Source organism: Toxotes jaculatrix, chromosome 3 (assembly GCF_017976425.1).
Source record: "Toxotes jaculatrix isolate fToxJac2 chromosome 3, fToxJac2.pri, whole genome shotgun sequence".
Lineage (NCBI taxonomy): Eukaryota > Metazoa > Chordata > Actinopteri > Toxotidae > Toxotes > Toxotes jaculatrix.
In genome coordinates, this window is record NC_054396.1 from 812823 (window position 1) to 839816 (window position 26994).

General features: G+C 40.6%; 1 protein-coding gene across 1 annotated transcript; it reads left to right on the plus strand.

Annotated features, from left to right (window-relative positions):
- Window positions 1-6790: 6790 nt before the first annotated feature.
- csf1a (colony stimulating factor 1a (macrophage)) lies at window positions 6791-25816 on the plus strand. The gene is made up of 7 exons (XM_041034544.1): window positions 6791-6967; window positions 18296-18409; window positions 19060-19122; window positions 20040-20210; window positions 21910-22102; window positions 23751-23809; window positions 24861-25816. Exons 1-6 carry the CDS (start codon window positions 6935-6937, stop codon window positions 23780-23782), a joined length of 606 nt encoding a protein of 201 aa, XP_040890478.1. The 5' UTR covers window positions 6791-6934; the 3' UTR covers window positions 23783-23809; window positions 24861-25816.
- Window positions 25817-26994: the final 1178 nt, after the last annotated feature.

A 26994-nucleotide genomic window follows, 5' to 3' on the forward strand; every position in this document is an offset into this window, starting at 1 on the left:
AGGATTAGTGTTGGTGAGTGGTGGGGGAGGGAGGGCAGGAAGGGGAGCTGCAGAGAGGTGAGGGACAGGTGTGAAGTGCTCCTTCTCAAATCTGCAGTAGAAGGTGTTGAGTTCGTCAGCCAGGGCTTTGTTGGCTTCAGCGGTGGGGGAAGGGTAAGTCCTGTAATTGGTGATCTCCATGCAGGTCGCTCCATACTGTTGCCGGATTGTTAGCTGAGAAATTGTCCCTCAGCATTTCAGAGTAGCGCCTCTTGGCCACTCTGATCTCCTTTGTCTCCTTTATGTGTTTCTGGCCTGCCTTGGGGTGAACCAGGGTTTATGGTTGTTATATGTGCAGAATGATTTGGTTGGCACACATACATCTTCACAAAAACTGATGTAGGATGTCACAATGTCTGCCAGTTCGTTGAGGCTGGTGGCTGCAGCTTCAAAAACACTCCAGTTGGTGGTGTCAAAACAGTCCTGGAGGTCCTGTTTGGTCTCACTGGTCCACTTCTTCACTGTCCTAACTAGAGGCTTAGCAGATTTCAGTTTCTGCCTGTAGGTTGGAATAAGGTGGACCAGGCAGTGGTCAGAGTGTCCCAAAGCTGCACGGCGCAACTGAGTAATAAGCATTCTTCAGAGTGGTGTAGCAATGGCCCAGAATGTAATTTTCCCTGGTGGTACAGTTGACGTGTTGCTGGTATTTAGGCAGTTCATGGTTGAGTTTTGCTCTGTTAAAGTCCCCCAGAATGATGAGCAGAGAGTCTGTGTGTTCCCGTTCTAAACACGTGATGTGCTCAGCCAGCCGCTGTTCAGCCTCACTCACGTTTGCCTGAGGTGGGACGTAAACACCAACGAGGATAAATGAAGAAAACCCCCGTGGTGAATAAAACGGCTTACAGTTCAGAATGAGGAACTCCAGTTCCGAGTCACAATGTTTATGAAGCACTGTGACATCTGTACACCAACCTTCATGTATGTAGAAGCATATTCTGCCGCCCTTTGATTTCATTGACTGCTCCGCGACATGGTCCTGGCAGGTACAGACTGCTGTCCGGGACAGAGTCACAGAGCCAGCTTTCCGTGAAACAAAGAGCTGCAGAATGCGCAAAGTCTCTGTTGGTCCTGATCATGAGAAGCAGCTCGTCCATTTTGTTGGGCAGAGAGCAGAAATTGGCGAGATGCATAACAGGGAACACAATGCGGAAGCCCCGCTGTCTGAGCTTCAAAAGCACGCCTGCTTGCTTACTGCATCTACGTCTCTTCCACAGCCCGTAGAGTGCTGCCACTCCGCCAACAAAAAGTTCAGAGAAACTGTCCAGGTCCAAACAAAAAGCTGTAAATGAGCCTCCTAATGTTTAGGAACTCATCCCTACTATAAGTGATGAGGTTTGAGTACGCAGGTACACAAAAAAAGAAAAAACTACACAAAGTAGTGTACTAGAGAGCGCAGTACTGAGGCCGCCATCGGTGGCACCATCTTTATATTATATGGCTGAAAGAGAGCACAGAAGCAAAAAGCTGTCATGATTGGTAATTATTTACATTACAGTTGGCATAGAATATTAATCCAAAACTTATCTGTAGCAGAGTGGAACATTAAACATAGTAATGTGTTAGAAATGGATATTTGTAGACAATAAACAGCAGCAGGTTGGTGGAGCCAGGACCACAGACAGAGAACATGCAGCTCTGGAGCCAGAGATACCTGCAGAAAGGTACAGAGAACGTGTAACAGTGTTAATAATTGTGACTAACTCTAGGTTTAGTCATAATGACTAAAACTGTAACTACAACTAATTATAAGCTTTGTCAAGTTCCAAGCCTAATTTTAAAATTAGAGAGGGTGTCTGCTTCCTGAACCCAAAGTGGCAGTTGGTTCCACAGGAGAGGGGCCTGATAGCTAAAAGCTCGGCTTCCAATTCTACTTTTAGAGATTCTGGGAACCATAAGCAAACCTGCATTCTGGCTACGAAGCAATCTGTTGGGATAATATGGTACTATCAGATCTTTGAGATATGAAGGAGCCAGGCCATTGAGGGACTTATATGTAAGGAGAAGGATTTTAAAATCAATTCTGGATTTTACAGGAAGCCAATGAAGAGAAGTTATTACAGGAGTAATATGATCTCTCTTGCTAATTCCAGTCAGTGCTCTCGCTGCAGCATTTTGGATCAGCTGGAGGCTTTTTAGAGTTAACTGGACATCCTGATAATAGGTAATTACAGTAGTCCGGCCTAGAAGTAACAAATGCATGGACTAGTTTTTCAGTATCACTCTGCGACAGAATGTTCCTAATTTTAAAAGCCTGTGGAGGTTATCCTGTTACTAAAGAGAGATTTATCTGATCTAATATGGAAGTGCCAATCAAGGGCAAAACATCTTTAAGAAGTCTGGTTGGGATAGGATCCAAAAGACATGTTGATGGTTTAGATTTAGTAACTTTTGAAGTCAGCTCAGCGAGGTCTATGGGAGAAAAATAGTCTAAAGACAAATCAGGACTGGCAGACATTTCTAAAGGTGCTCCTCTTGACACACCTACATCATTAACAGTTGTAGGAAGGATGTGATGGATTCTATCTCTAATATCGACTATTTTGTTGGTAAAGAAACTCATGAAGTCATCATTAGCGAGAGCTAGAGGAATGCATGGCTCGACAGAGCTATAACTCTTAGTCAGCCTGGCTACAGTTCTGAAAAGAAACCTAGGGTTCTTGTTTTCCTCTAATGATGAGTAATAGGCAGTTCTTGCCTTACGATGGGCTTTTTTATACGTTATGAAGCTGTCTTTCCAGGCTAGGCAGAATTCCTCTAAATTAGTGGATAGCCACTTCCTTTCCAGCTTTCATGATATCTGTTTTAAAGTACGTATTTGTGAATCATACCATGGAGCTAGCTTCCTCTGATTACTGACCTTCTTTTTCAAAGGGGCAACAGAATCAAGGGTTGTACGTAATGAAGCAGCAGTACTATCAATTAGATAGTCTATATCTGCTGGAGTAAAGTTTAGGCCATTGCCCTTTGTAAAACTGGCACATGGCAACAGAGTTAATAAAGATGGAAAGATTCCCAGATGCTGTGCATTTCATTATTGTAAATTCAAATGTTATTAAAGAATGACTGGATGAAAGAGGGTTCTGAGGGAAAACTGTCAAATATTCAGCTTCTGTGCCATATGTCAGTACAAGATCAAGAGTGTGATTAAAACGGTGAGTTGGTTTGTTAACATTTTGCAAGAAGCCAATTGAGTCTAAATGCTGAATAGAAAGCAGTCTTAAGGCTGTCATTGTGGGTATCTACATGAATATTAAAGTCACCCACTATAATTACTCTATCCGTACTAAGCACTAAATCAGATAAAAATTCAGTGAATTCAGACAAAAACTCTGAGTAAGCAGCAGGTGGACGATATACCACAGCAAATAGGACTGGTTTTTCTGTCTTCCAGTTTGGATGTGAGAGGCTGAGGATAAGGCTTTCAAATGTGCTAGGCTAACTAGGCTTAGGTCTGGGATTAATTAATAAACTTGAGTGGTAGATTGCTGCCACTCCTCCTTCTCGGCCTGTGCCTCGAGGAATGTGATAATTAATATGACTAGCAGGGGTTGACTCAGACTGACACATTCTTCCTCCTGCAGCCAGATCTCAGTAAGACAGAATAAATCAATCTGCTGATCCATTATCAAATGATTTACTAACAAGGATTTAGACAAGACAGATCTAATGTTTAGCAGCCCACATCTAATTGTGGTGTTTTTTGGTTCAGACAACTTGATAGTATTAACACTTTTTGTTGACGGGGAGCAGACACAGTCTCTAGGATAAAGGGAATTGTTGGAATGGTAGGAATCATGGGAGGGTAACTGCTCTAGAGAAACTGCAGAGAAGCATGTAGGACTGCAACTCTGCCTCTTGGTCTCAACTCTGGGTTGTCGTGACTTTGGCTGTCTGATAAAATCTGCCATATTTCTAGAGCTGCACCATCCAAAGATGTCGTCTCTCCTAATCATGTCATCACTGGTCAAATGATCAAAATGATCAGATTCAACCTCTTTTTGCTGCATGGCTCTCGCAAAGTGTGATATGGGCCTTTTGTGTGCCTCCACCTGGGTTTGGTCCGAGTCAAAAGCCCCAGCATGATTTTTCTATTCCCACACCACACCTGGTTAGCCCATGAGTGTAGCTACATGTCATGAGGAGAGAGTTCACCAAGCTGAGCTGCAGGACAAGACCTGTGTTCATGTTTGTAGGGTAGGTAAGATGCTTTTCTTTATTTGATTCAACCTTTCAAGGACAAATAGACATTTTCATCTCCTGGGTGTTAGTATGTACGTAAACAATTTGGGGGGTGGTGGTGGGGCAGGATGTAGCTGTTAAAGTGCCGTGGAGAAGTTACCACATCTGCATGAAAGAGGCCGCTTGTAATCAAAGGCCTGCTGTGTGACACAGCAGCTTGATGGCTCATGTAGAGTCATTGTCCTGTGGCACACAGGAGCACTTAGAAGACAATGTGAAGTACCTTTGTCTCACATCTAATTAGTGTGACAAACTAGCCAGCTTACCATTTCCTGCACAGGATATGCATTTTCACCTTATCTAGTGGAAGAAAGGAGGGCCTTCACAGAACGTGCATTTCCCATACAAATCCTCTGCAAGGTAACAAAAGCTAAGTTTAGCCTTGTCATGACAAATACTGTTGGCAGTAGTTCTTTTAAAGACACTGGCCAGGAAGCACAAAGGAAATATTGTCCAAAAACCTTAGTAACAAAGGAAAACACCCAGAGGACGCCTGGAGGATGCCTGGAGGAGCACAGAGAGCTGTAGAACTTGGCCACCTAATGAGTTGCCTGATATTAGGTTCCTCACAGTATTTCAACTTCATCAGAGGGGCCTACCTGCCAGCAGGGTATCCAGGCTGTGCACACTGAGGCCCAACATGCTGGTGGTGCCCTTTCATGTGCAAAGAGAAAATCAAAATAGAAAAAGTCCTGTTGCTAACTGACAGGACCACAGTCTGCAGTTCAGCAGACCCACAACAAACACATTCATTTCAAAAGTCAGTTCAAAAGTCAGAGATTCAGCCTTGGAAACATTTTTTTTATGAAACAAAAAAAATGAAGCCAGTATGACAGCTGAACTTGTTTCCAGTGCACTTTTCCTTGCAACAATAAACAAAATCCAGTTTTAGGACTAATATTGATCAATATTTTGATAATGCCAGAGGTTGAGGCTCTTTATAAAGAGGTCTGCCTTTCATTTTCTATTGTCCATGTGCAAAGTAACATTGAATGTTCTGTGACGTGTTCAGTCATGACCATGAAGACACAAACTGCAGTTTATTTTGACCCAGGCCCACACACACATCGTCCTGCTGCCCTCAAAGACCACAGAACCAAATGTGCATTCAGCCAAAGCTAAAAATATTCTCCAAATAAATTAATTGCCTGTTAGATGTGCCTGCACACCTAACCGGCTCCGGATCAGGTTAACCTCAGAGATCACCCAACTACTGACCAATCAGATCACTAGAGTCATCATTCCTACAGGATCCTGACAGGGACAAAAGAGTTTAGAATAAAGTGATAAATAATAAAAAGCATCAGATCATTTTATAAATGAGTGAAATGGTTTTTCTGTTGGAGGTTTTCCATGTGTTGATAAATAACTGCATCATACATATTCCAGCTTCATCTGAAGTGAATAAAGATTCTTTGATTGACAGAATTCCTGACAGTGTTGATGCTTTGACTCAGATTCCATCACAGCAGCTCAGAGTAACATGAAGAGACTTTGTGACCTTGATTGTTCATTCAAACTAAACGCTCTGATGTTTTTATTTGTAAAATGATCCACATGCTTAAATTTTTCATCTGATAAATGAACATTTCAGACTTTAACTTTTTTCCTGCTTCATATGTTCATAATAATTTGTTACTGTTTCAGTGAGAAACTTCATAATAATTCTTGTTCTTATTCACAGTAAATCCTCAGTCTGATTTGATCAGTTATACATTATTTCCAGTGTTTCTTTTCCATTCTAGTCATGTGATCACGCTGTTTACATTTCATCTTGATTAGTGTTGGATGTATCTATAACTGAGTTTACCTGCATGTCAGCGTTTCCTCTCATATCATATTAAGGACTTGGCTACTTGAATAAATATGACAGCCTCTGTCACATGAACACGCTCGTAGCCAGATGGATAAACCCAGAGTTAACTGAGCCATTCGATAACCAGCTTCATAGAGCAGGTGATCCAGGATGACCAATGTTAGGCTCAGTGAAGCCAGATAACTAAGAGATATCAGCAAACAAAACACAGTCCTTCCTGGTTCAGCTTTGGCCTACCTTACTTACCTTGTGCACTAACTATGTTCCTGTGCAATGAGGGACTATTTCATAACATTTCAGGTGTCAGTTTGACCTCAAAATAAATTCTGATTCTGATAGAGGCAACACCTGAAGCAACAACTATGAAACCTAAATTGTAATTCACTCTACTTTGATCCTCCAGTGAGCAACTTGGAAAATAAAAGAGGTCCAATTCTTAAAATAGACTCTGGCATCAGTTCCTGTGTTGCACAGTATTTTTTTTAGCAGAAGTGATGGAATCTGTTTCTACCAGACTTGGTGTAACAGGCTGTTGTGGTAGCTGCTCAGTGAGCCAGCTAGGCCCTGAGCAAGAAGGAGGAGGCGGTCATAGATTCTCCCTCACCCTCCCACTCCTGCTGTCTGTCTCTGTGGATGGATGGAGGTGGCTATAAGCAGCAGAGCTGAGCGTCAGTCCCCTCGGCTGGACACACTGTCTCATGGTGTCCTTCAGTCTCAAGTGCTGCCAAGCATCTGGAGTGAGAGTCTACAAGCCTCACTGTGTCAGAGATCCCGCTTCCATTGGAGACCAATGACGCTGAAACTGGACTTTGTTCTTTTTTGCTTTCCCAGCTCAGCCAGATGAACACACACGAGCTAGAACTTATAACCAAGGTAAGAACTAAGATCTCTCTCACACACACACACACACACACATCCCTCAGTGTACAGAGAGTTACAGGCTGCTGTTTCTTTTGCAGCTTGTACTGTGCTGTGGTCAATGAACATGCCTGTATTTGTTTGAAATTAACTGAATATTAAAAAAAATAGCCCCATGAAATTTTTTTTTCCTTTTTTTTCCCCCTCTGATCTACTTGAGTACCACTGGGGTAGTGAGGCACTCAGTGATCCACAGCTCATCTTGACAAACTGAACATAATGTGAGCTGCAGATGTGAAAGATTTTGGTGAGGCGGAATGTGAATAGTTGGTAACTGTCAACTCTGTCTGATGCCAGGACCGGGGAGTCAGGAATGTCTCTGACACATACTGTTCACTTAGCAATCAACAGGACGAATGAGGAAAACATTCTTTGACTCTGTTCCTTCAGCCGATGCCTTCTGCACAGTTCAGAACTCCCATCTGACTTTTATTTCTCTCTGCGGGTTTGGTGCAGTGCTGCTGCCAGAGACTTGTGTCACCGTGCTTATGATACACAGTGACTCATGCGGCCTCTGTGTATACGACCATATTTTTAATTCAGAGAAAAGCAGTGATGAAAACAGTGTTAGTATATTAGCATCATCTGTTTTTAAGCTAACAGAACAAGGTTCTTTAACAGAGCAAAGAAAAGAAAAAAACAAGTCCGCTGGAATTTCAATTAAGAGAAAAGATCATGAGGAGTCTGAGGCACCTCATCTTCACATTGTGGATTTCAAAAGTTCAGACTATTATTGAAGGACTGCTATCAGAAAAACCTCTCCTAAGCTATATTATTATTAGATTTATTTTAAATTGTAAATTGTGAAATTATTTCTCTTATGAAATTAAAGCAAAATTATTAAGTAGTAAATAAAAGTAAAAACTAAAGAACTGATTTGTGAAAATATTGTATCTTGACAAATATGATAGGGATAAGTGATCAATCATTTATGATTAAGTAAATAATGGTTAAATATTATTTTAAATGTTTGCATGTTATTATATATATTACATATGTTAAAATGTCTAAAATGTCAAGGATAATATGAGAAAATGATGATGGATTTGTCAGTAAATATTTACTCAGTCATTACTAACAAGTTTATTTGGAAAAAAGAAAAAAAAGGAAAAAACAATTCTGTGAGAAGAAAAGAGAAATGCCAGGCCTAAAGTGAACTCATGTGGCTCTCCACAATGTTGGAGGGAATGTGGTGAAAATCAGGTTAATTGAGTTATACTTTAAGTTTTGGCCCATTCGGAGGAGATCTGGGGAGAATATAAACCAATAAACTGAAATTATGAAAACCCATTTAAAATGCCTGCAGAAGGTTCACTGAAATTCAAAACATACAGTTTTGGAGAATTAGACACTGAAATAACATCACAGAGTTTCATGTTAGTGAGGTTCACAAACTTATGTATAGTTTGTCTTAATGAGATGGTTATTGATAAGTTTGTTGTCTAAGCTGAGCCAGTTTTAGAAAACTCACCACATTTATTTTTCAGCATAGCCCCCTCCTGCATTTATACTCTTAGTCCAGTGGTTGTGGAACATACTGCTTCCTTCTTTGTAGAAGTCGGCTTCTTGGACCTCCAAGAACTGGTTAATGATGCCATCTTTACTGTCAAAATGGCAACCTCTGAGCTCCTTCTTCATCTTGGGGTAGAGGTAGTAGTCTGAGGGGCCAAATCAGGACCTCTTTGGGTGATAAGCCCGTGACACAGAGGTGGTTGATGACTGTTGATGACTTTCAATTTTCAATTACCCAAAAACAGAAAAACCACAAATGTTATTAACTTAAGACTATTAACTTAAGAGTTGAACCACATGTGTGTAACGAGAGCTGTATAACTAACCTCCTTCTACCTTATCTAACTCATTCATCACCCTTTGTATAGAGTAACTGCAAAACTATCCTAGGCTTACAATGTGACAAGAAATGTATGGTTTTAGATGACAGAACATGATGTGTGTTGAAAACCTGGAACGAACAAATGTGAAATCTGATTTCTCTGCTCTGTATTTTATTGCTAATGGATGAAATCTGACATTTGAGGCATTTGCTCAGTAACGTTTACACTTCAGTGACCGGCTGCACCAAACCAAACCCCCTCAGACTTTCCTGTCTCCAACTTTTGAAATTTGCTTTGGAGTTAAAATAAGGTTTCACAGGTGAACAAAAATGACTGAGTGGTTAGTGGTGAGTTGTATTGGTGACAACCTGCTGACTTATTTTGTTTTGGAAAGTAAGTGACAGAAAAATAGTCAGGTCTGACTCTTGAGGTGGACACTCAGCTCACTGAGAGGAAACAGCCGTAAAATGGTAGTTTCAAACATCGTATTTGGGGATTTGGCTGCACTTAAAAAAAAAGTTCATCACTTTGCTATGTTTGCGCAATAATTTGGTTTCCAACTTTACCTTTTCCAACTTCCAACTTTTATTAATTGTAACTTTATGGCTCTCAACCCAGTATTTCCTCTCTTTTAGTTCTCTTTTTGGTCTCCACCAGCTCCTGAGGGAAGTACCTGGCTCTTCAGCTACTAAATGTTCCACTATGTTCACCAGCTGCCCTCTGACAATATGATTAGGACCTTTACTTTTTCAGAGCTTACCTTGTACATATTTCTAAATTAGGTTGTGTTTCATTAACTGGCCACTTGGAGAAATGTCTTGGACAGCAAAGGAATACTGTGTATGTCTCACAGAGTGAAAGAGTAGAGGAGGGGTTGACAGGGGCCCAGCAGATCACTCTTTCCCTTTTCCCCCTTCTGTCTTTCTCTCTCAGCTTAACCAGTGGAGGCAGATGGCCACCCACACTGAGCCCGGTTCTGTTCAAGGTTTCTTCTTGTTCAAAGGGAGTTTTTTCCTTGCCACTGTCGCCAATTGCTTGCTCATGTTTGGTCTTGAAAAATATTATAGTATTATAGTAAGAGTACAGTCTAGACCTGCTCTATATGAAAAGTGCTAGGGGCTGGATGATATGAACCAAAAATCATATATTGGTATTTGTAGGCTGAACTGGAAATACAAAATATATACAGCAGCTAGAATTAGTATTGAACTTGTCACCATTTTCTTCAGTAAATATATTTCTGAAGGTGCCATTGACAAATTTTCGCCAGATGTCAGTAACAACCCAAGTAATCCATACAAAGAAAACAAAGCAAATAAGTTCAGAAATTAAGTTTTGTGTAATAAAATGGAATGACAGGGAAAAGGTATTGAACAAGCTCACTGAAATTTATTTAATTCTTCGTGCAAAAGCCCTTGTTGGTAATGACAGCTTCAAGACGCCTCCTGTATGGAGAAACTACTCTCATGCGGTCATACAGCTTCAAATCTTGAAGGTTCCGCAGACCTCTTCTATGAACTCTGATCTTTAGTTGCTTTCCATAGATTTTCTATTGGATTCAAGTCAGGTGATTGGCTGGGCCATTCTAGCAGCATTATTTTCTTTCTCTGAAACCAATGGAGAGTTTCCTTGGTTGTGCTTTTAGGATCATTGTCTTGCTGAAATGTCCACCCTTGTTTCATCTTCATTATCCCGATAGATGACAGAAGATTTTTATCAAGGATGTCTCGGTTCACTTCTCTATTCATCTGGAGTTTGCCAGTGCCAACTCTTCTAATAATTCTTTTCATTCCTCTGTTGGTTTATGGTGAAATTATGTTCCTTCCACTTCCTTATGGCCCCAACAGTGCTCACTGGAATATTCAGAAGTTTATAAATCCTTCTGTAACCAATGCCATCAGTATGTTTTTTGCAACAATACGGTTGCGAAGGTCTTGAGAGAGCTCTTTGCTTTTACCCATCAATGTTTCTTGTATGACGCCTTGGTAAAGAGACACCTTTTTATAGGCCACCAGTTGGGACTGAACCAGCTGATATTAATTTGCACTGACAAGGGGCAGGATTGCTTTCTAATTTCTGATAGATTTCAGCTGCTGTCTTAGCTTTCCATGCCTTTTTGCACCTTCCTTTCTTCATGTGTTCAATACTTTTTCCCTGTGTCATTCTATTACACATTACTTAATTTCCGAACTTATTTTTCTTTGTAGGTATGGATTACTTGGGTTGTTACTGACATCTGGTGAAAATGTCATATCAATGGCACCTTTAGAAATATATTTACTAAGAAAACTGGTGACGTGTTATACTTACTTTACCCATTGTATGCCTTAGTATTTTGTGTGACATGGGCTAAATGTTAGTTGTAAATCAAAACCACATGTGAGATGTCACAAACACTTTTCTTTTTCCAAACTATGTCTTCCTGTGTTTCCTACAGGAATTTACTTTTGGAGGTGGGGTGGCACAGCATGTGGCCAATGTGCATGCAGAGACTCATGCAGTTTAGAGGGGGTAAAGTGTAACTTGTTATTTTTCTGTAGAAATGCGCCGCTGTTCCCTAAATGCTGGCGCTGTCCCCCCCTCCAACTTTATAGCAAGTGGACCTGGGTTTTGCACGAGAGTGTGAGTGAGAAGAGATGAAGACTGACATGGTTTATGCAACGTGATGTCAAAGAGTCAGTCCACGTCAAATCAACAACAGGGTTCCTGACTGACCATCTCAGAGTTGCTTCACACTTTATGTAAATGACGTAATTGAACCCAACAGCTAGAGAGCAACATTTTCAGCCTGTATCCTCTTTAGTCTCTGAGATATGGAGGCTTTAAAACAAGGTGGTGATGGTCTTAATAAATGTTGCTAAAACATTCCAGAATTCCAAAATTCCATAACAAGTTCCACAAGTCATTACTTTTTAACTACTCATACTACATGCTTTAAATTTTTCCATGCTTGAAATGTTCAGTGGTCTGCTTCACCTAAGCAGCTTATATACCAGAGCAAGACAAGCATAAAAATCAGTTCCTGCTGTGTCTGTGAAAAATCGTAACTTATATAAGTATAAGCTGGGCTTAAAAAGACGGATCTTTCCTTTCTCTCTCTTCACTTCTTGCTGTTGTTTCTTGCCCTCTGTGTGTCTCATGATTCCTGCAGGGTTAGAAATATTTTCTCATAAAATGCTTCCTTCACTGTCTGTTATGGATCGGTTGCAGATATCCTTGGTGGTGCAGTGGACAACAGATGTTCTGAGTGCAGTGTGTGCAGTGTTTTTCCCAGGTTTCTGGCCAACTACCAATATATATTTTGATTATTTGGTCCTTAATGAACCACAAAGACCTTAGTACACCTTTGACAGCACCAAGAGACACCAAGCACACCTGTGTTTTCAGCCTGTACTGTGTCTTTGATTATAATTCATATGTTAGGACACGTTTACCAGTATTTCAGTCAGAAGGTCACAAACCAGCTGGCTTCAAGTGTCTGACCACCAGACAGAACAGGTAGGATGTCTTGAGGGGCATATTCACATTCTGTTACTCCTGGATCCTCCTGTAGCACACTGTGTTTACAGAGGAAAGCTCTTTGTTTATGTCTCCACAGACATGAATCTGATAAACTGGTTCATTAATCACACTAACAGAGACCATCATGACGAATCCATTCCTTGGCTTTAAACATCAAAGGGTTTAATGAAGAGCCACTAAATAAATGAGAACCATTACACCATTACATCAGCCAGTGTTGAACTACACTCTTTCCTTCCATGCATTATGGACAACTTTTGTGTTCTTTACAATCAAGAGTTGAGCTGAATATAATTATTTAATGTCTTTTACCATATTGTGTTTGATGTGATGCTTGATATTTGCATATTATTATTGTATAGTTATTGCAATCATCTGTCAGTGTTTTAGTCTACAGTTTTAGAAATTTTCTGACCTGTTGTGCCAATAAAGCTGATTTGAATTTGAATATGAGAAAGAGAAATGGTCAAGCAGAAAGCTCAGTGTAATAGGTTTTTATTATGCGTATTTTATTATGTGAACTGTGATGTTTTGAGCATAGGGCACCAACAGAAGTGATGTATTTTAATGCATGTTGTTTTACTGTTGCAAGACATGAACAGGATAATGCAGCAAAAGTCTGTTTTCAGGCATGAACTATTGTAGTGGTTGTAGTGTCTGTACTTTTTTGGTCCTTTCAGTTCCAGAACTTTCACAACTTTTAGTCGTGTCTTCTGTATTTGAGCTGTTTGAGCTGGTATTGGTTTTCAGTCATTAAACAAAGAATTAAACAAACTGATATTCTTGCCTGCAGCTGGCGCTGGGACAAAAATCAGGAGATCACTAAGGCTGACTGCTGTTGCACATCACAGAATATTGTGGGGGAATATATAGTGGAGCCCAAAAGTCTGAGACCACTTTCCTATTCAAGTCAATGCAAAAATGCATATAAATTATGTCGGGCCAGTGAGCATACCCTTCCATAACAAATGGAAACATCTGCTTATCGTCCTCTGCAAAATCACTGTCGGATCTCTCTCAAGGATCTGTAGCCCATTTCAGTTTTTTTTTTTCTGTGATGACCACCCAGTACATATTTTGGTCATCCTGAAAGAAATAGCACAGGATCTCTTTCTGTTTCCTGTGCTATTTCTTTTGTAGTGATAAGCACACTAAGGCTACCTGAAGACTGCGTTTGGTTTTGGAAATCTGTTATCCGGTATTTGGAATCTGGATGACGTATCATCTTTCGTGCAGGTCAGATGGTTTGTGATGAATGTCATTATGTTCATACAGCTAAAATCAGGGACCATCTCTGCAATCTTGCTGCAGCAAAGGGAGGTACCCCTGTTCTTCAGTTGTGGTTTGTGGTCTGTTACCAGAGCAAACTTGCGGCCAAACAAATACTTATACATGAAACTTAAATCACCCTAAAAACCAGGCCTAATATTTCTTTCTTTTTTTTTTTTTTATCAAACAGTAGTTTTTCACTTTCTGTGAGATGACCGCACCTAACCCTACTAGTGAAGAATCACTACTAGTATGAGTGGTAGATCTGGATTGCAATACACAGGAACTCTGTTAAATAGAAAAGCTGTTTTTCACTTTCCTACTGCCAACTCCTAGTCCTGTGAACAGATCCTATGGGGTTTGTTAGGGGGCACTGATCTGCCTCAAGCCATGGGTTGATATAAACTGCATGGTTCTCACATATCCTCCCTGTCTGATCCACCTTAGGGATGGTTGCAGTGTATTCACTGTAACCCACAGGTGTAATAACCCCATTAGTCTCCATTTTGTTTAAGTCTCCTTAAGTGTTTAATGAACAGAGTATGGTTTGGTGGTAGTGGAGTTTGGATATAATCCCTGTAATTTTCCCTAGAGTGGACTGGGTATCTATCACATTACCCTCCACACTCTCAGGTGCTGCTCTCTCCTCCAGATCCAGTCTCTTGCTCTCTGTTCTGTAACTTTCGATGTGTGGGTGGAGTGTGGGCTACATCTAGCATCGGGTCGTGGGAGTCTACAATTTTATCCCTGCACACAAATCTTATCTCTGAGTACATTGTCTAGAAATGTCCAGAACTAACTATATTCCTCACACTAGCCATTTACTCACCTATGGAAACATCTCTCTGCTTTCTGGAGTTCAACTTTTATCTTTCTGCGATGACGTTTGCGATCGTGATTAACACGTCAGTTAACTCCAACAACATTTTCCTTGACGATTTCAATGCCGCAAACACAAGTCCACCAGTGGGGTGTGGTTCTTCCTATCCACAGTAATCAAGGACACCACCAAACAGGCGTAAAGTCCTTCTTGACAGAGCTTTTACTTGCAGAGACCCTTTTTCTGCCCAGAACATCCCATCCTCACTAAAAGACATTTTTCAACAACTTTTTCTGGAGTGCAACATCAGGGAACCAAAATCATTATCATTCATCCAATGGGCACCACAAATGTCTGAATAAAATCTAATGCCAATCGATCTAGACACATGACACATTACTAGCATGGCTTCTTTAAATAAATAAAACTGAATGATGAAAATGAAAAAAAAATGAATGTAAAAGATTTTTTTGGGCGGCATGTGATCATTTAAGCTTGTTTTTTTCTCTGGTTTCCTCCACTGAAAATGAACTGAGCCCCCTTGTCATTTCAGTTCATTACAACCAGCCCTGTGATCAGTGCTTTGTAAAGTCCTTTCATCTGGTTATGTGAGTGAAGACTTCTTCTGATATTATTCAAAATACATGGTGGAGTTAATTTTTCTTTCTTTTTTTTGTTTTGTTTTATGAACTGTGGTTTGTGATTGGCTAAACTTATGAAACAAAAGACCAGAGGCACGTCACACAGCTGAACACAGCAGGAATGCTCTGAGGGGTCACATTGCAACAAAACAAAACAGGGAAAATGCTAAACTGACCAGCTCTGAAGCATATACTCCCTACCCAAATGGGCCCTAAGCAAGATTTTCTATCCCTAACCCTAACCCCAGCCCCTAACCATGCGTTAAGGGCTGCATATAGGGAGGGGCGGGGCTCCATATACTTTAGTTACTCCAGGCATACATGCAACCAAGCTGTGTGTGTGCGTTAGATTATATTTAACAGCAATATAAGTATACTTAAGTTGCAGTAAATAAGTTAAAGTGAATATACAAAAACAGTTGGCGTGAGAGTCTAAGCTAATATCTGAGAGCTCTCAACATTGTTGGTGCCCAGAATGTAATTGTTGTTTGCTAAACTCTGTCACTGACTGTCAGCTGCCTCTGTGGTAAGCAGTGGTGCAATACAACTTCAGGGAAAAAAGGAAAACAAGTTTCCAAGGAAATTAGTATTGAAAGCTTTATTTTCACTTCACTTGAACCTATTTAAGTCCAAATATCAGCTTCTGTCTTATGAGCAAGCCAGCTGCAAATCTGCCATGATATTTGATACACAGCTGGCAGAGAAATGATCTGTGGCTTTGTGCTCATTCCAGTTGAAATACCATAGCGGCATAAACATTTGCTAAACCTCTCCCAGTCCCAGACTGTCCACATTTCCTTATTTCAACCACAACACTTCTCCTTGCATGCAGGCACGCATGGCACTTTACGTTAATCTCTGGGGGGATGGTCACACCACCCCATTTTCATCTGGTTTCAACATGTGATCTGTACTCACCTACAGGCCTTTGCATTTAAACTTGGTGTTAGAAAGCATCATTTTGATTATCTGTGTACTGTGATCTCAGCATTCTGTGTTGGCACTAACACTAGCACGGGTTCCCCTGGCAAAAATATCATCATGGCAGTGTGCAGTGATTCATGAGAATAAGGTTAAGCGTTGTAATGAATGATCCATACTACAATCTGTAAATACAGAAGACAGCACCTTCTTTATTCATCTTCATCTGTTTGATTTTGCACCTTTTTGTAGAAATAAGTCACAGCAAATAAACATAAGAATAATGTGTTTTACTCACTAATACATTTATGCAATAATAATATATTATGACTATAATTATTCCTGATTTGTGTGGTTGTCAAATTAAGATGATACATTCCACTGTAATCACCAAAGAACATTAATCTCTGTGGTAATTGGGTTTTCATTGCTCAGTCAGTTTCTGTTAAGGACATAATGCTGATCCGATCCCGGGCACAGTGGACAGTACCTGCTCTTCCTCTCTCATTTTTCTTCAGTGACCATTTGTGAACAGATCTCACTTCCCCTGCTCTATATGCAAATAACACGTACAACAGTGAACACAAGTAGTTTGTGTTTTGAAGGATTTCATTGACTCACTTGTGCAGAACAAAGGAAGCTGCATTGGAAACATCCATCCAGAGGAAAAGTCTCAATGCAATTCATCTCCAGCACAAAGAAACTGTCAGAAGAGTGAAGGATGAATAAAGGATGTGCGGCTCATTCACTGAGCCGCTCAAAGGCTGCTAACAGCTACCGGCAACTTTTAAGGTGGAATGTTTTGTTGCATGTTACCGAATACATGAGTTGACATTGTGAATCAGTCGATACACCTTAAATGCTAATATGATAACTCTGATAACTATGACCGTTCCAGTTGGCAGCTGCTTCTTTATAGAATTTTTAAAAAATATTTTGTTGTTTTATAGGTTATACAGCAAATGTGTACATTTTATGTTTAACTTATATAGTTTGCACTTTAAATTAGTTTAGCTGAAAAAAACTGTTAAAACAACGGCTATTAAAAATGAACTGGCTAAGCAGAGTCAGGAGGTGCTTGAGATTAGATGTAAGATTTAATTTAATTTCAAATCTGTGCAGAAGGTATTAAAAACAGGTAATGTGAAGTAGCCCATCGAGTCACTTTACTGAAGCCACGTGAAGAGGAATTAACACATACCAGTGTTCCAAACCTCCAGAGGTCAAGAGATTCCCACGGTGTACGAGCTCTGTGGAAACCTGTAATCCATCATGTCCCCTGTCCACAGTGGATTACCCCACTTCTGCCCTGTGATTTGACCTCTTTGGCCCCTCGCCACTGCATACCAACAGTGAAGTGGCACTGATGATGAAACCAACAGTAAGCCTGGTAGCTACCACTCAGAGAGAAATCTGATGATCAGATCAGATTTGAGCTTAGTATTTACAGCAGCCTCATACTGAATTTGAACCTGCACACCATCAAGCAGCACCATTCGCTGTCAGAAAAAGTTACCAGCTATTCTATGGCCTTGTTCATAGTCCCCACTGGGTGAATCCTGTGAATTTTTTTTTTTTACTGTATCTGAGTTTTTTTAATATAGAGGTTTTAGTAGTGATATTAAGGTTAGAATTGTGAAATTAGAAAATAAGCCCCCACCCAAAACCGTCCTTTGTAAAAGTCTTTCCACATTCTTTCAGGTTGTAAAACTCTCCCCGTAGAAAATAAAGATTATACCTTGTGGTCATTTAGAACAGATGTCCCCTAAAGTGAAATGACATCTGTAACTGCTGGTCTGGAAAGACCTTAGATGGCCTGGGAGTGAACCCCAGTTGATTGTCCTGAGTATTTACAGAAGGTGTGATCAGAAGACATCCTTTATTGTCCCTCCTGCTGGGAAAGGTATTTGTGGCATACCGATTACAGGTATAAAGAGTCATACTCCAGAACACTCTGGAGACAACACTACAGAACATACTGTGAACTGTATGTCTTGTCTCCATGCTGCATGAAATTAAAGACTTGATTCACAACACCCGGTCTGATTTTTTCCCTCTGAGGGCTTTGACCCTCACATTGTTTTCACAGTCCTAGTGACAACAATAAATGCTTGAACTTGAACATGTGGTAAACATCACCTGCTAAATATGAGAATGCTGTCACTGTGAGCATATTTCCATCTGCATTTAACTCAAAGCTTTACAGTTTTGGCTCTTTGGTTTTATTGTGTTCAAAATGTACAAAACCCTGTATCCTTTTTTCTTCTCCTCCCAGGCTCAGCATCTGCGCTTGTTGCTCCTCCTGTGCTTGCGTCTGGCGTTGGGCGGCATCCCTGGTCCATGCCGACATTCAGTAACACAGGATCACCTCCTGAGCCTTAATCGCCTGGTGAGAGCAATCATGATGTCTGTGAGAGAGCAGAAGGAAAGAGAACATAGCACAGTGCAGGTTCCACATAGTAATAAAAAGAATTCTGTCTTTAAAAACTACTTTTTCTTTTTTCTTTTTTTTTTCTTTTATGATGTGTCCCTAATCCTCTTCCATGGATAACAGATGACTCTGGAGCTGCAGAATCTGTATCTGCCACTACTACTCAATGCTCCTCCTCATTATTATTAATTTGATTAATCTTATTATTTACGTTATTACATTTTAATTTAGTATTAGTGATAATCTTCTTCTTCTTCTAATTCTTGTTATTATATATTATGACCATACTCAGCCAGATACAGCAATCTTCTGGAGTCTTGGCGTCACTGTGAGGTTGATGGAAACTCCGGACGTTTCTGATGTCAAACTCTCCTCCAGAAAGTTAACAAATGTATTTTCCAAAATATTGAATTATATGTTGCACTGCAGAACAAATTGAATTGAGACTCATTCACACAGCACTTCTTTTAGTGCATAAAATGCTTTACTAACAGACACACTACAGTGCACTACTAAAATGCACTCCACGGCTTTGAAATATCCTGTGTGTGCGTGTGTGCGCCTTTGTGTGGTGTAGGTGAATTAACTTTGTGATGTTCACTCCACAGATTGATAACCAGTTGGACCACGGCTGTTTAATAACCTATCCTTTCACAGAGCATCTGAATTTGGTGAGTAACTGTGGAGCAGTCACAGCGAGTCACGTGTTTCTGTCCATCACTGCGTCCAACATTCAAAACAGCTTTCAAGCACCATTCTTGACATACATAGAGGTAACCCAATGTACAAATACAAGCATCAACTTCACCCAGAGAGTCTCAGCACACTATACAGATTGAATAAAAATAACACACACAAAGTGTTGTGCACAGGTTAATTATTATTTTTTATGGTTAGTATCTAAAACACCGTGACGCTTTTTTCTTAAGCGGCTGTCACCTGTCGCCAAACTTTAAAATTGTTCAAAGGTTGTTTCTCTCCTCTTAATAAGACATGACATCCACTGAGAACATTTATTTATTTGCATGATCTATTACCTATGGCATAGGTAATAGATCATGCAAATAAATAAATAAATAAATAAAAATACTGTACTAACAGTAACATGTTCCACTGTTCTGCATTTCTCCATTGTGTTCAAAGATGCATAGCAGGCAGCAGTGGTTCATTTTTATCTGTTTCTCATTCTCATTGTTCATTATTATTAATAGGAGTAATGATAAATAAAACTTGAATCAAATTCTTTATAAATGTGACAAAAAAAAAGTGAGCTCCCTGAAAGTTGTGGTATAGTTTGTAAACTGGCTTTGTACGTATAATAGCTGATGTGTAAAATCAGTGGAGTTCACCTTTCACACACAAAGGCCACTACAAATAGCCTGGGATGAGTCTCACTCTCCCTAAAACGTCCATAAAACTAAATTCACCAACTTTTTGTTAATGAGATCATCTCAGCTGATTAACAACAGATACCGTTTTTAACTGACAGGGATTTTTTGACACATCTGATTTAAAATGACCACAAACACAGCTTACATACTGCGGCAGAGCTCCTTCTAGACATCCTTTTGTGATTTGTATGTTCCAGAGTGAGGTCTGTTATATCAAAGCAGCCTTCCCACAAATCCTGGAGCTTCTGAGGACACATTTCCATTATGTCAGGAATTCAGACAACAGAAGATATGTTAACACCTTGGAGAAGGTTATCTACCATCTCTATTCTCAAGGATGCGTACCTGAAATCAATGAAGAATTTGAGGTAAGTACTTAATTCTAGCAAATTACATGATTTTACACACATTTACATCAGCTTACAGAGCATGGGGTCAGCTTACGGTGAACAGATGTGTATGTCAAAGTATTATCAACACTTTTGGACGGAATCGCTGCAGTTGTGTGATAAATGTAAAAAAAGAGCTAGAGAAATAAGGACAAAGGATGTCCTTGGTTAAATGCCCATCCCAAATGTGCTGCTCTGTACAGCCTCCAAGCTAATAAAACATAGATGCATGATAAATACATGTATGATATTTCTCTGAAATGATTAAATGGTTGCATAATGGGACCATTAAAGGGTTAAAGACGCAGCCAAGACCCACATGTTGTGCACTGGGTCCGAGTTGTCATGAGCTGACAGCTGAACAACCTGGTGTACTGTAAGCCTGTTCTTCAGTGAAAATTTTCCCCAGTGGTACTGAAAGCACATTACCTCATTAATGGGTTTCCTGGTCTGGTCGGGCCTGGGTGAGTACAGACCCTTGACATTTGTTTATTTATATTTCACAGGCATGGTGACTAATTGGCCTCAGGTGTCTGAAAGGAGATCTCTACCCTAGCAAACATACATTTTAGGAAATACAAACAATTATCAGATGAGTGGCTTGATAAGTACAAAAATGACCAAAAAAAACACCAATGGATTTTAGGGCAAAATGTTTGGACAGCGTTCTTCACCACCATCATCACAACGCCTAAAGAGGGAATATGTTTTAGAAGAGTGCTGCTCGTTCCTCCAGTAGGGCTCTGTAGACTCACAGAATCTTTGACAAGGAGGACTGAAGCGGTTCTAGAGGCTGATGGTGGATCTGAAAGCAGCCTTAAAACATCGTCTTCCACCCTGCTTCTCTGTTAACTCTGTGTCAGCATGGCATTCTGCTCTTGTCAAGACTCTCCAGTCAGTCTCACTTACAGCAGAAGCTGCAAGCACTTGTCTGTCAAAGGAAAGGAAAAACGTTACGGTGTCACAGTATTTCTATTCTCCCTGATATACTATGCAACACTAAAATACTAAATAAAGCAGAGTGAATGTTTCCCTCTATGTAGTGAGGTGGACGGTAAGTAAGTTGTGGTGATAGATTGATATGGGTTTGCAGCCAGCTTTCATTGCAGGAGACCAGATTCTGTATCCTGTCACAGACCTGCAGGTGCCTTTTAACGTTTTATAAACCATAAGCTCTGTCTTACTGTAACCTTAACCTCACTGTAGTTGCTATGTGCACAGGACATAGAGAGTGACAGTAACATACAATGGCTAAAGCGTTGTTGTGGTGACTCTGCATGAACTGGGCTACTGACTGGACCAGGTCTTACCACCAGCAACAGTGCTGGACCTTGCTAATGCTCCCCTTGTGGCCAACTGTCAGCGAAATCCGGTGGAAAGCCTGAAACCAGAGGAGTGCAGTCTGTTATTGCTACAGATTAATGGCCGTGGTTTCAGAAAGGCATGTTTGGAATGTTCAGCTGACCACATGCTGTATGTTAATTTCTTTTAACATCTTAAAATTCAATGCAGGCCCTTCATGTCAAAACATCTGATTACAATAACAGCCTATATAATAATATATATAGTCTGTAATAATAAAAAATCCACATGTACCCAAGTCTCGTTTTACACTTGCACACAGCTTTAAGTATCTTTAATGGATTTTCTGTCATGCCTTTTTTTGTTGTCGTTGCAGGACAGCCCAGTGAGGTTCATGACGATTGTAGAAAGCTCTCCCAAGGAGGCTTTGAAAAAGGCCAGAGGTGTAGTCGAGATGTATTTGAGCCTGATCACAGAGAGCACTGGTCCTGTGGACTGGGACTGTCATGCGGAGTATGCTGCTGAGGAGGATTCAGGATCCACCTCTGCCGCTGACACCAGCACCGCAGGTACAAACGGACACACTTCTCTGAGCTGTTTTTGAATAAAATGCATGTCATACAACTCAGTGTTCATAATTGTCGTTCTTTTGAATTCAACCCAGTTGCAAGATGCCATGTTGTACAGACACATACTGGAACACTACAGGACACTATCCAGTGTCTCTGTCTGCCAAACTGATTTGTTGCTGATGTTTTCTTCTTTCCCCTTAAAAGCTTTATAAACGAAACTATCAGAGTTTAAAGGGGGATTAAACACCTTGTTTTTCGTTTGAATACGCCCCCTTCACATATCCAAAAATGCAACACAGGATGCAATGCAGACACGTTTTTCGTGTCTTCCAACTCAGCTGTAATCAGTTCATTCTCTGAATTCTCTGCTCCACTCTGCTCTTGTCAAGACTCTCCAGTCAGTCTCACTTACAGCAGAAGCTGCAAGCACTTGTCTGTTTAAGGGAAGGGAAAAATGTGAGGCCCGGGGTGTTTTTGTTTGAATCTCCTAGGTTTGGGGTTTTGGAGTTTCAAAGATGTGGACATTTCCCAGACGTGCATCATGGGTATTAGACTTTAACAATCATACGATAGACTCACTACACCACGCTGTTTTTGGTCCTCATCAGTGTTCTGAATGCAGTCAAACCTTTTCTTTTCAAACCCACAGAACTTTATTTGAGCAGGGTTTTATGGAGTTCCCAAAGATACCTGATGAACTGAATTTGGAGCAAATGTATCTATCAGAATAAGTACACTTGACAGAATGGTGCAGCTTTTAAAAAAACGGTTTAGAATATTAAGTTCACCAGATCAGGATCACCCAGAATTGTCCCAAGAAAGAATAATACAAAAAAAGAAAAGAAAAGAAAGAAAAGATACACAAAAGGAAATTAACAATAATTAATTAACAATGCATCCTGAAATTAAGAGGTGTTTCTACACCTTAATATACTTTGTACTAAGTGCAAACCCTTTTCACAGCAACATATAATATGATATATATATATCTACAGGGTGACAAGGCAGTGGTTAGCACTGTCGCCTCACAGGTTCCAGGTTCGAACCCCGGTCTGGGCTCTTCTGTGTGGAATTTGCATGTCCTCCCTGCCTGCGTGGGTTTTCTCTGGGTACTCCGGCTTCCTCCATGCACATTAGGTTAACTGGCTACTCTACATTGCCTGTAGGTGTTAGTGTGTGTGTGGGATTGTCTGTCTTTGTGTGTCAGCCCTGCGATTGACTGGCGACCATTCCAAGGTGTATTCTTGCTCATAGTCAGCTGGGATAGGCTTCAGCTCCCTTATGGGTTCCCTTGGGTACTCCGGCTTCCTCCCACAGTCCAAAGACATACTGGTGAGGTTCATTGACGACTCTAAATTGTCCATAGGTGTGAAGATTGTTTGTCTCTATATGTCAGCTCCCTGATAGACTGACAAGCCCCCACGTGACTTATTAAAATGATAAGTAGCATAGATGATGGCTGGATGGATTCTGAGTGCTGACATGTAGCAACAGCAGTATAATCCACTGGATAATGAAAAGTGTTCCACAGACAAAATTTAACATCATGGAGTAATTTGTTACCCCCATAGATTATCTCGTACATTAACTGTGACTTGGACCCTGCTGTTTGTTGTGTATTGAACCATTTTTGTGTTTCTTGCAGGGGGATCATTTTTGGGACACAGGCACTATTAACCTTGGTTTTCACTCATGCATTTCCAGGTAAGGGGACATCCTCAAATCAGTGTTTATTATTCTCAAAGGTGTGACAACTGAAAGACGTAAGGCTGTTCAGCTTTGCCTGTCCATGATACCTGTGGTGATACTGTATAATTTTTACTCTGTGACCCAAACTAATAATGTTTCTACGAACAGGTATTGAGTGTAGTGGTATAACATGGTATTTTGTGATTTAAAAAATATGATTGTGAAGCTGAGCAATGGATCACAATATCAAGTCAATTAAATTGTGACTCCCAGAAGATGCAGATGTCATGTATTAATGTTAACACAAGAGGGCACAGTAGGCCTAATCTCAGTTGTCAGGTGTGTGGCATTGTTTTGGTTTTCTAGTATGAAACCAAACGACGCCATACATCGTTTTCTAGCATGACAAGGTTGTGACCGAGCAAAGACTATTTGGAAGCTTTGCACTAAAGCATCACTTTGACTTTACTTGAGAAGACTTGAGACTGTTTTCAGTAGTTGTTGTTGATGTTGAAGGATTTCAAAAACCTGTCAACATAGTGGAGCCCAAATATCACATTCTGCCTTGTTTAGCCCAAATCTGACAACCCAGGCAGGACTGGGGGGTTCCCAGCATGAGCTCTTTGCTGAGCCCTGTAAGAATGCATATTTTTTCGACAACATAGCACTGCCACCGCAACTTTGGTTTTAAAACCAAAAACTGCCTTTATTGCCACTGCATGAACTTAGGAGTGAAGCAAGCACCTAGTAGAAGAGTATAGTGAACATGCTAAATTGCTCCAGTGCAACACACTGGATACAGCCACCAAAGTGCTGTGTGATGAAAACAGTATCACTGATTGTACCCCTGACCCCCATGACTGAACAGAGCATGGCACCCAACAAGGAAGACTCAGCTAGTATGAAGAGTAACCGGTATGAAGAAGGCAAAACAGTAGAAACAGTAGACATGCGTGTGTAACAGGTATAATGCTGAAAAACTGCTCACTTCGTAACAGCAGATTAAGCATACAATGTGGTGCAAAGATAGATAAGATCAGATCTTTTTTTTTTCTGTCATCCCCAGTTTTTGGTACTTTTCCCGAACGTCGAGACGTGCCACTGGTGAGGAAAAAGAGGAAAGCACAGTGGAAGTTCAGTGCCACAGGTGAAAGATTCACACATGGTGTAAAACAACACAATTTGAGAGACACTGGGGAACTGGACCCAACCTCTCGCAAAGAGGACAGCACTTGATGACGTCTGGGGGACCGTTTCACTCCTATTCAGCCAGAAGAGTAACACAGAGCAACAGACCGAGAGACAAATACAGGAAAGAGACTCCTCTCTGACTCACCAGCTGTTCACTGAATTGGTGGAAAGAAAAAAAGTCTCACGTTTATTCCATGCTTGCACCTCTGGCAAAAGCATAGCTTTGCTGTTCCTGCTACCTCACTTCCAAGTGAGTGCGTTCTCTCGACAGCAGGTTGCAAACCGTCAGACATCAAAGGTCTGCTGTAATATGTCAATATGTGGATTTCCTTATGTTCTAAGCCAAAAATATGTTCTTATGAAAATGTTTAAACTGGGTTACGTGGCCAGCAAACCACCCTGCTCCTCCCACCCCTCCTTCTCCCTGCTCCCTTACACCACCCAGTCCTCCAGCTACATCCGTGTGGTGTTCGCTGTCTCAGCTGAAGGAGGAATCAGGAGCTTTCCAGCCTGTGAGTCAGATGTAGTGACGTCTTCCAGCAGCTCAAGGCCTTGATGCGTGTATATTCTTCTCAAAAACTTGAGAAGAATATACACTACCAGACAAAAGTTTTAGGACACCTTCATTTTTCCAGATGTTATTTAAATCTAATTTTCTTTTACTGCTGAACACACTCGTTATATTCTTTCTGCAATGGAAATCAAATATTGTTCATAAAGTTCAACACAACACTGTTGCAGATGTTTCCCACCAATATGTTGCACTTGCAGGTTGTTTTTTCTTTCACCTTCTGTCCAGTTCAGTTCATCCCAAACCAGCTGCATGCGGTTTTAGTCTGGAGACTGTGCTCTGTACTCTGGAGACATCGTGTTTTGTTTTGTTTTGTTTTGTTTTGTTTTTTTTTTGTTTTTTTTTTGTTTTTACTTTGGGCTGTGCCGCCTGGTTAGCTCAGTTGGTAGAGCAATGAATCAACATGCTAATGCATGTGTCCCGTTCCTATTGGTTTGGTCTTATTTCACAAGTACTGCGCTAAGGGCTTGAGACGCTAGGACTACTACACTACCTCGTGCGTGTCAGCTAAGTTGTCGGGTTTGTCAAGGCTTTATATGTTGTGTTTGCACACTGGAGTGTGTGAGAACAATCACCTTTCCCAGTGTCTCTGATCACTGAGGCAAAATAGAATTATCAGTGAAGTTAGTGTGTGTAAGAGGTCTCTTCCTACCAAGACAGGTATATGCCTCATTCTAGGCTTAAGGTTGTCAGTGGCTCCTGAACTGACAGCTCTAATGTTATTCCCTCTCTTGAGGAGTGTAGATTAGTACATCTAACATATAAGAGAATACTTACACAGCAAGACACTTTACACGATAAGTAACTGAAGAATCCTTAGCTCAATAGAGTGAAATGACCAAAAAGGAGAAAACGATGATCAAGATGATCTACTTAGTTTTATTCAGCACAGCTAGTAAACATAAAGTCTTATAAAATAGGAAAGATGAAATGATTACCCTTCCTGTTAAAAGGGAGCTTTTTCTTGCCACTGCCGCCTTAAGTACTTGCTCTGGGGTCAGGTTCTGGGTCTCTGTAAAGCTCTTTGAGACAATTTTGATTGTGGAAGGCGCTATATAAATAAAATTGAATTTTAGGGGAGTGAATTCCTTATTCTCCTGAAAAGCCTGTAAGCTAATTCTCGCTAAGATATTTCTCCCTATGGTCATTCCTCCGTCTTCTCACTGAGCTTCTTCTAAGTCAGGAACCACATCTTTGTCACGGTTACATGGCTGGAGCTGAAAGCAGGGTTTCACCACCTCTATCATATCAGCAGTTAAATAAATTTTTTATAGTCAATCATTTATTTTATTTGTTAGATGAAACAGGGATTAAGCAAACACAGATCCAAATAAGGTCAATACATGCATTGTACATGTGATCACACATAAAAAAAAAAGTCTGCCTGTTCTCTGAGAACAGACGCTGCCATTCTGAAAATGGGCGCCTCACTGACGGT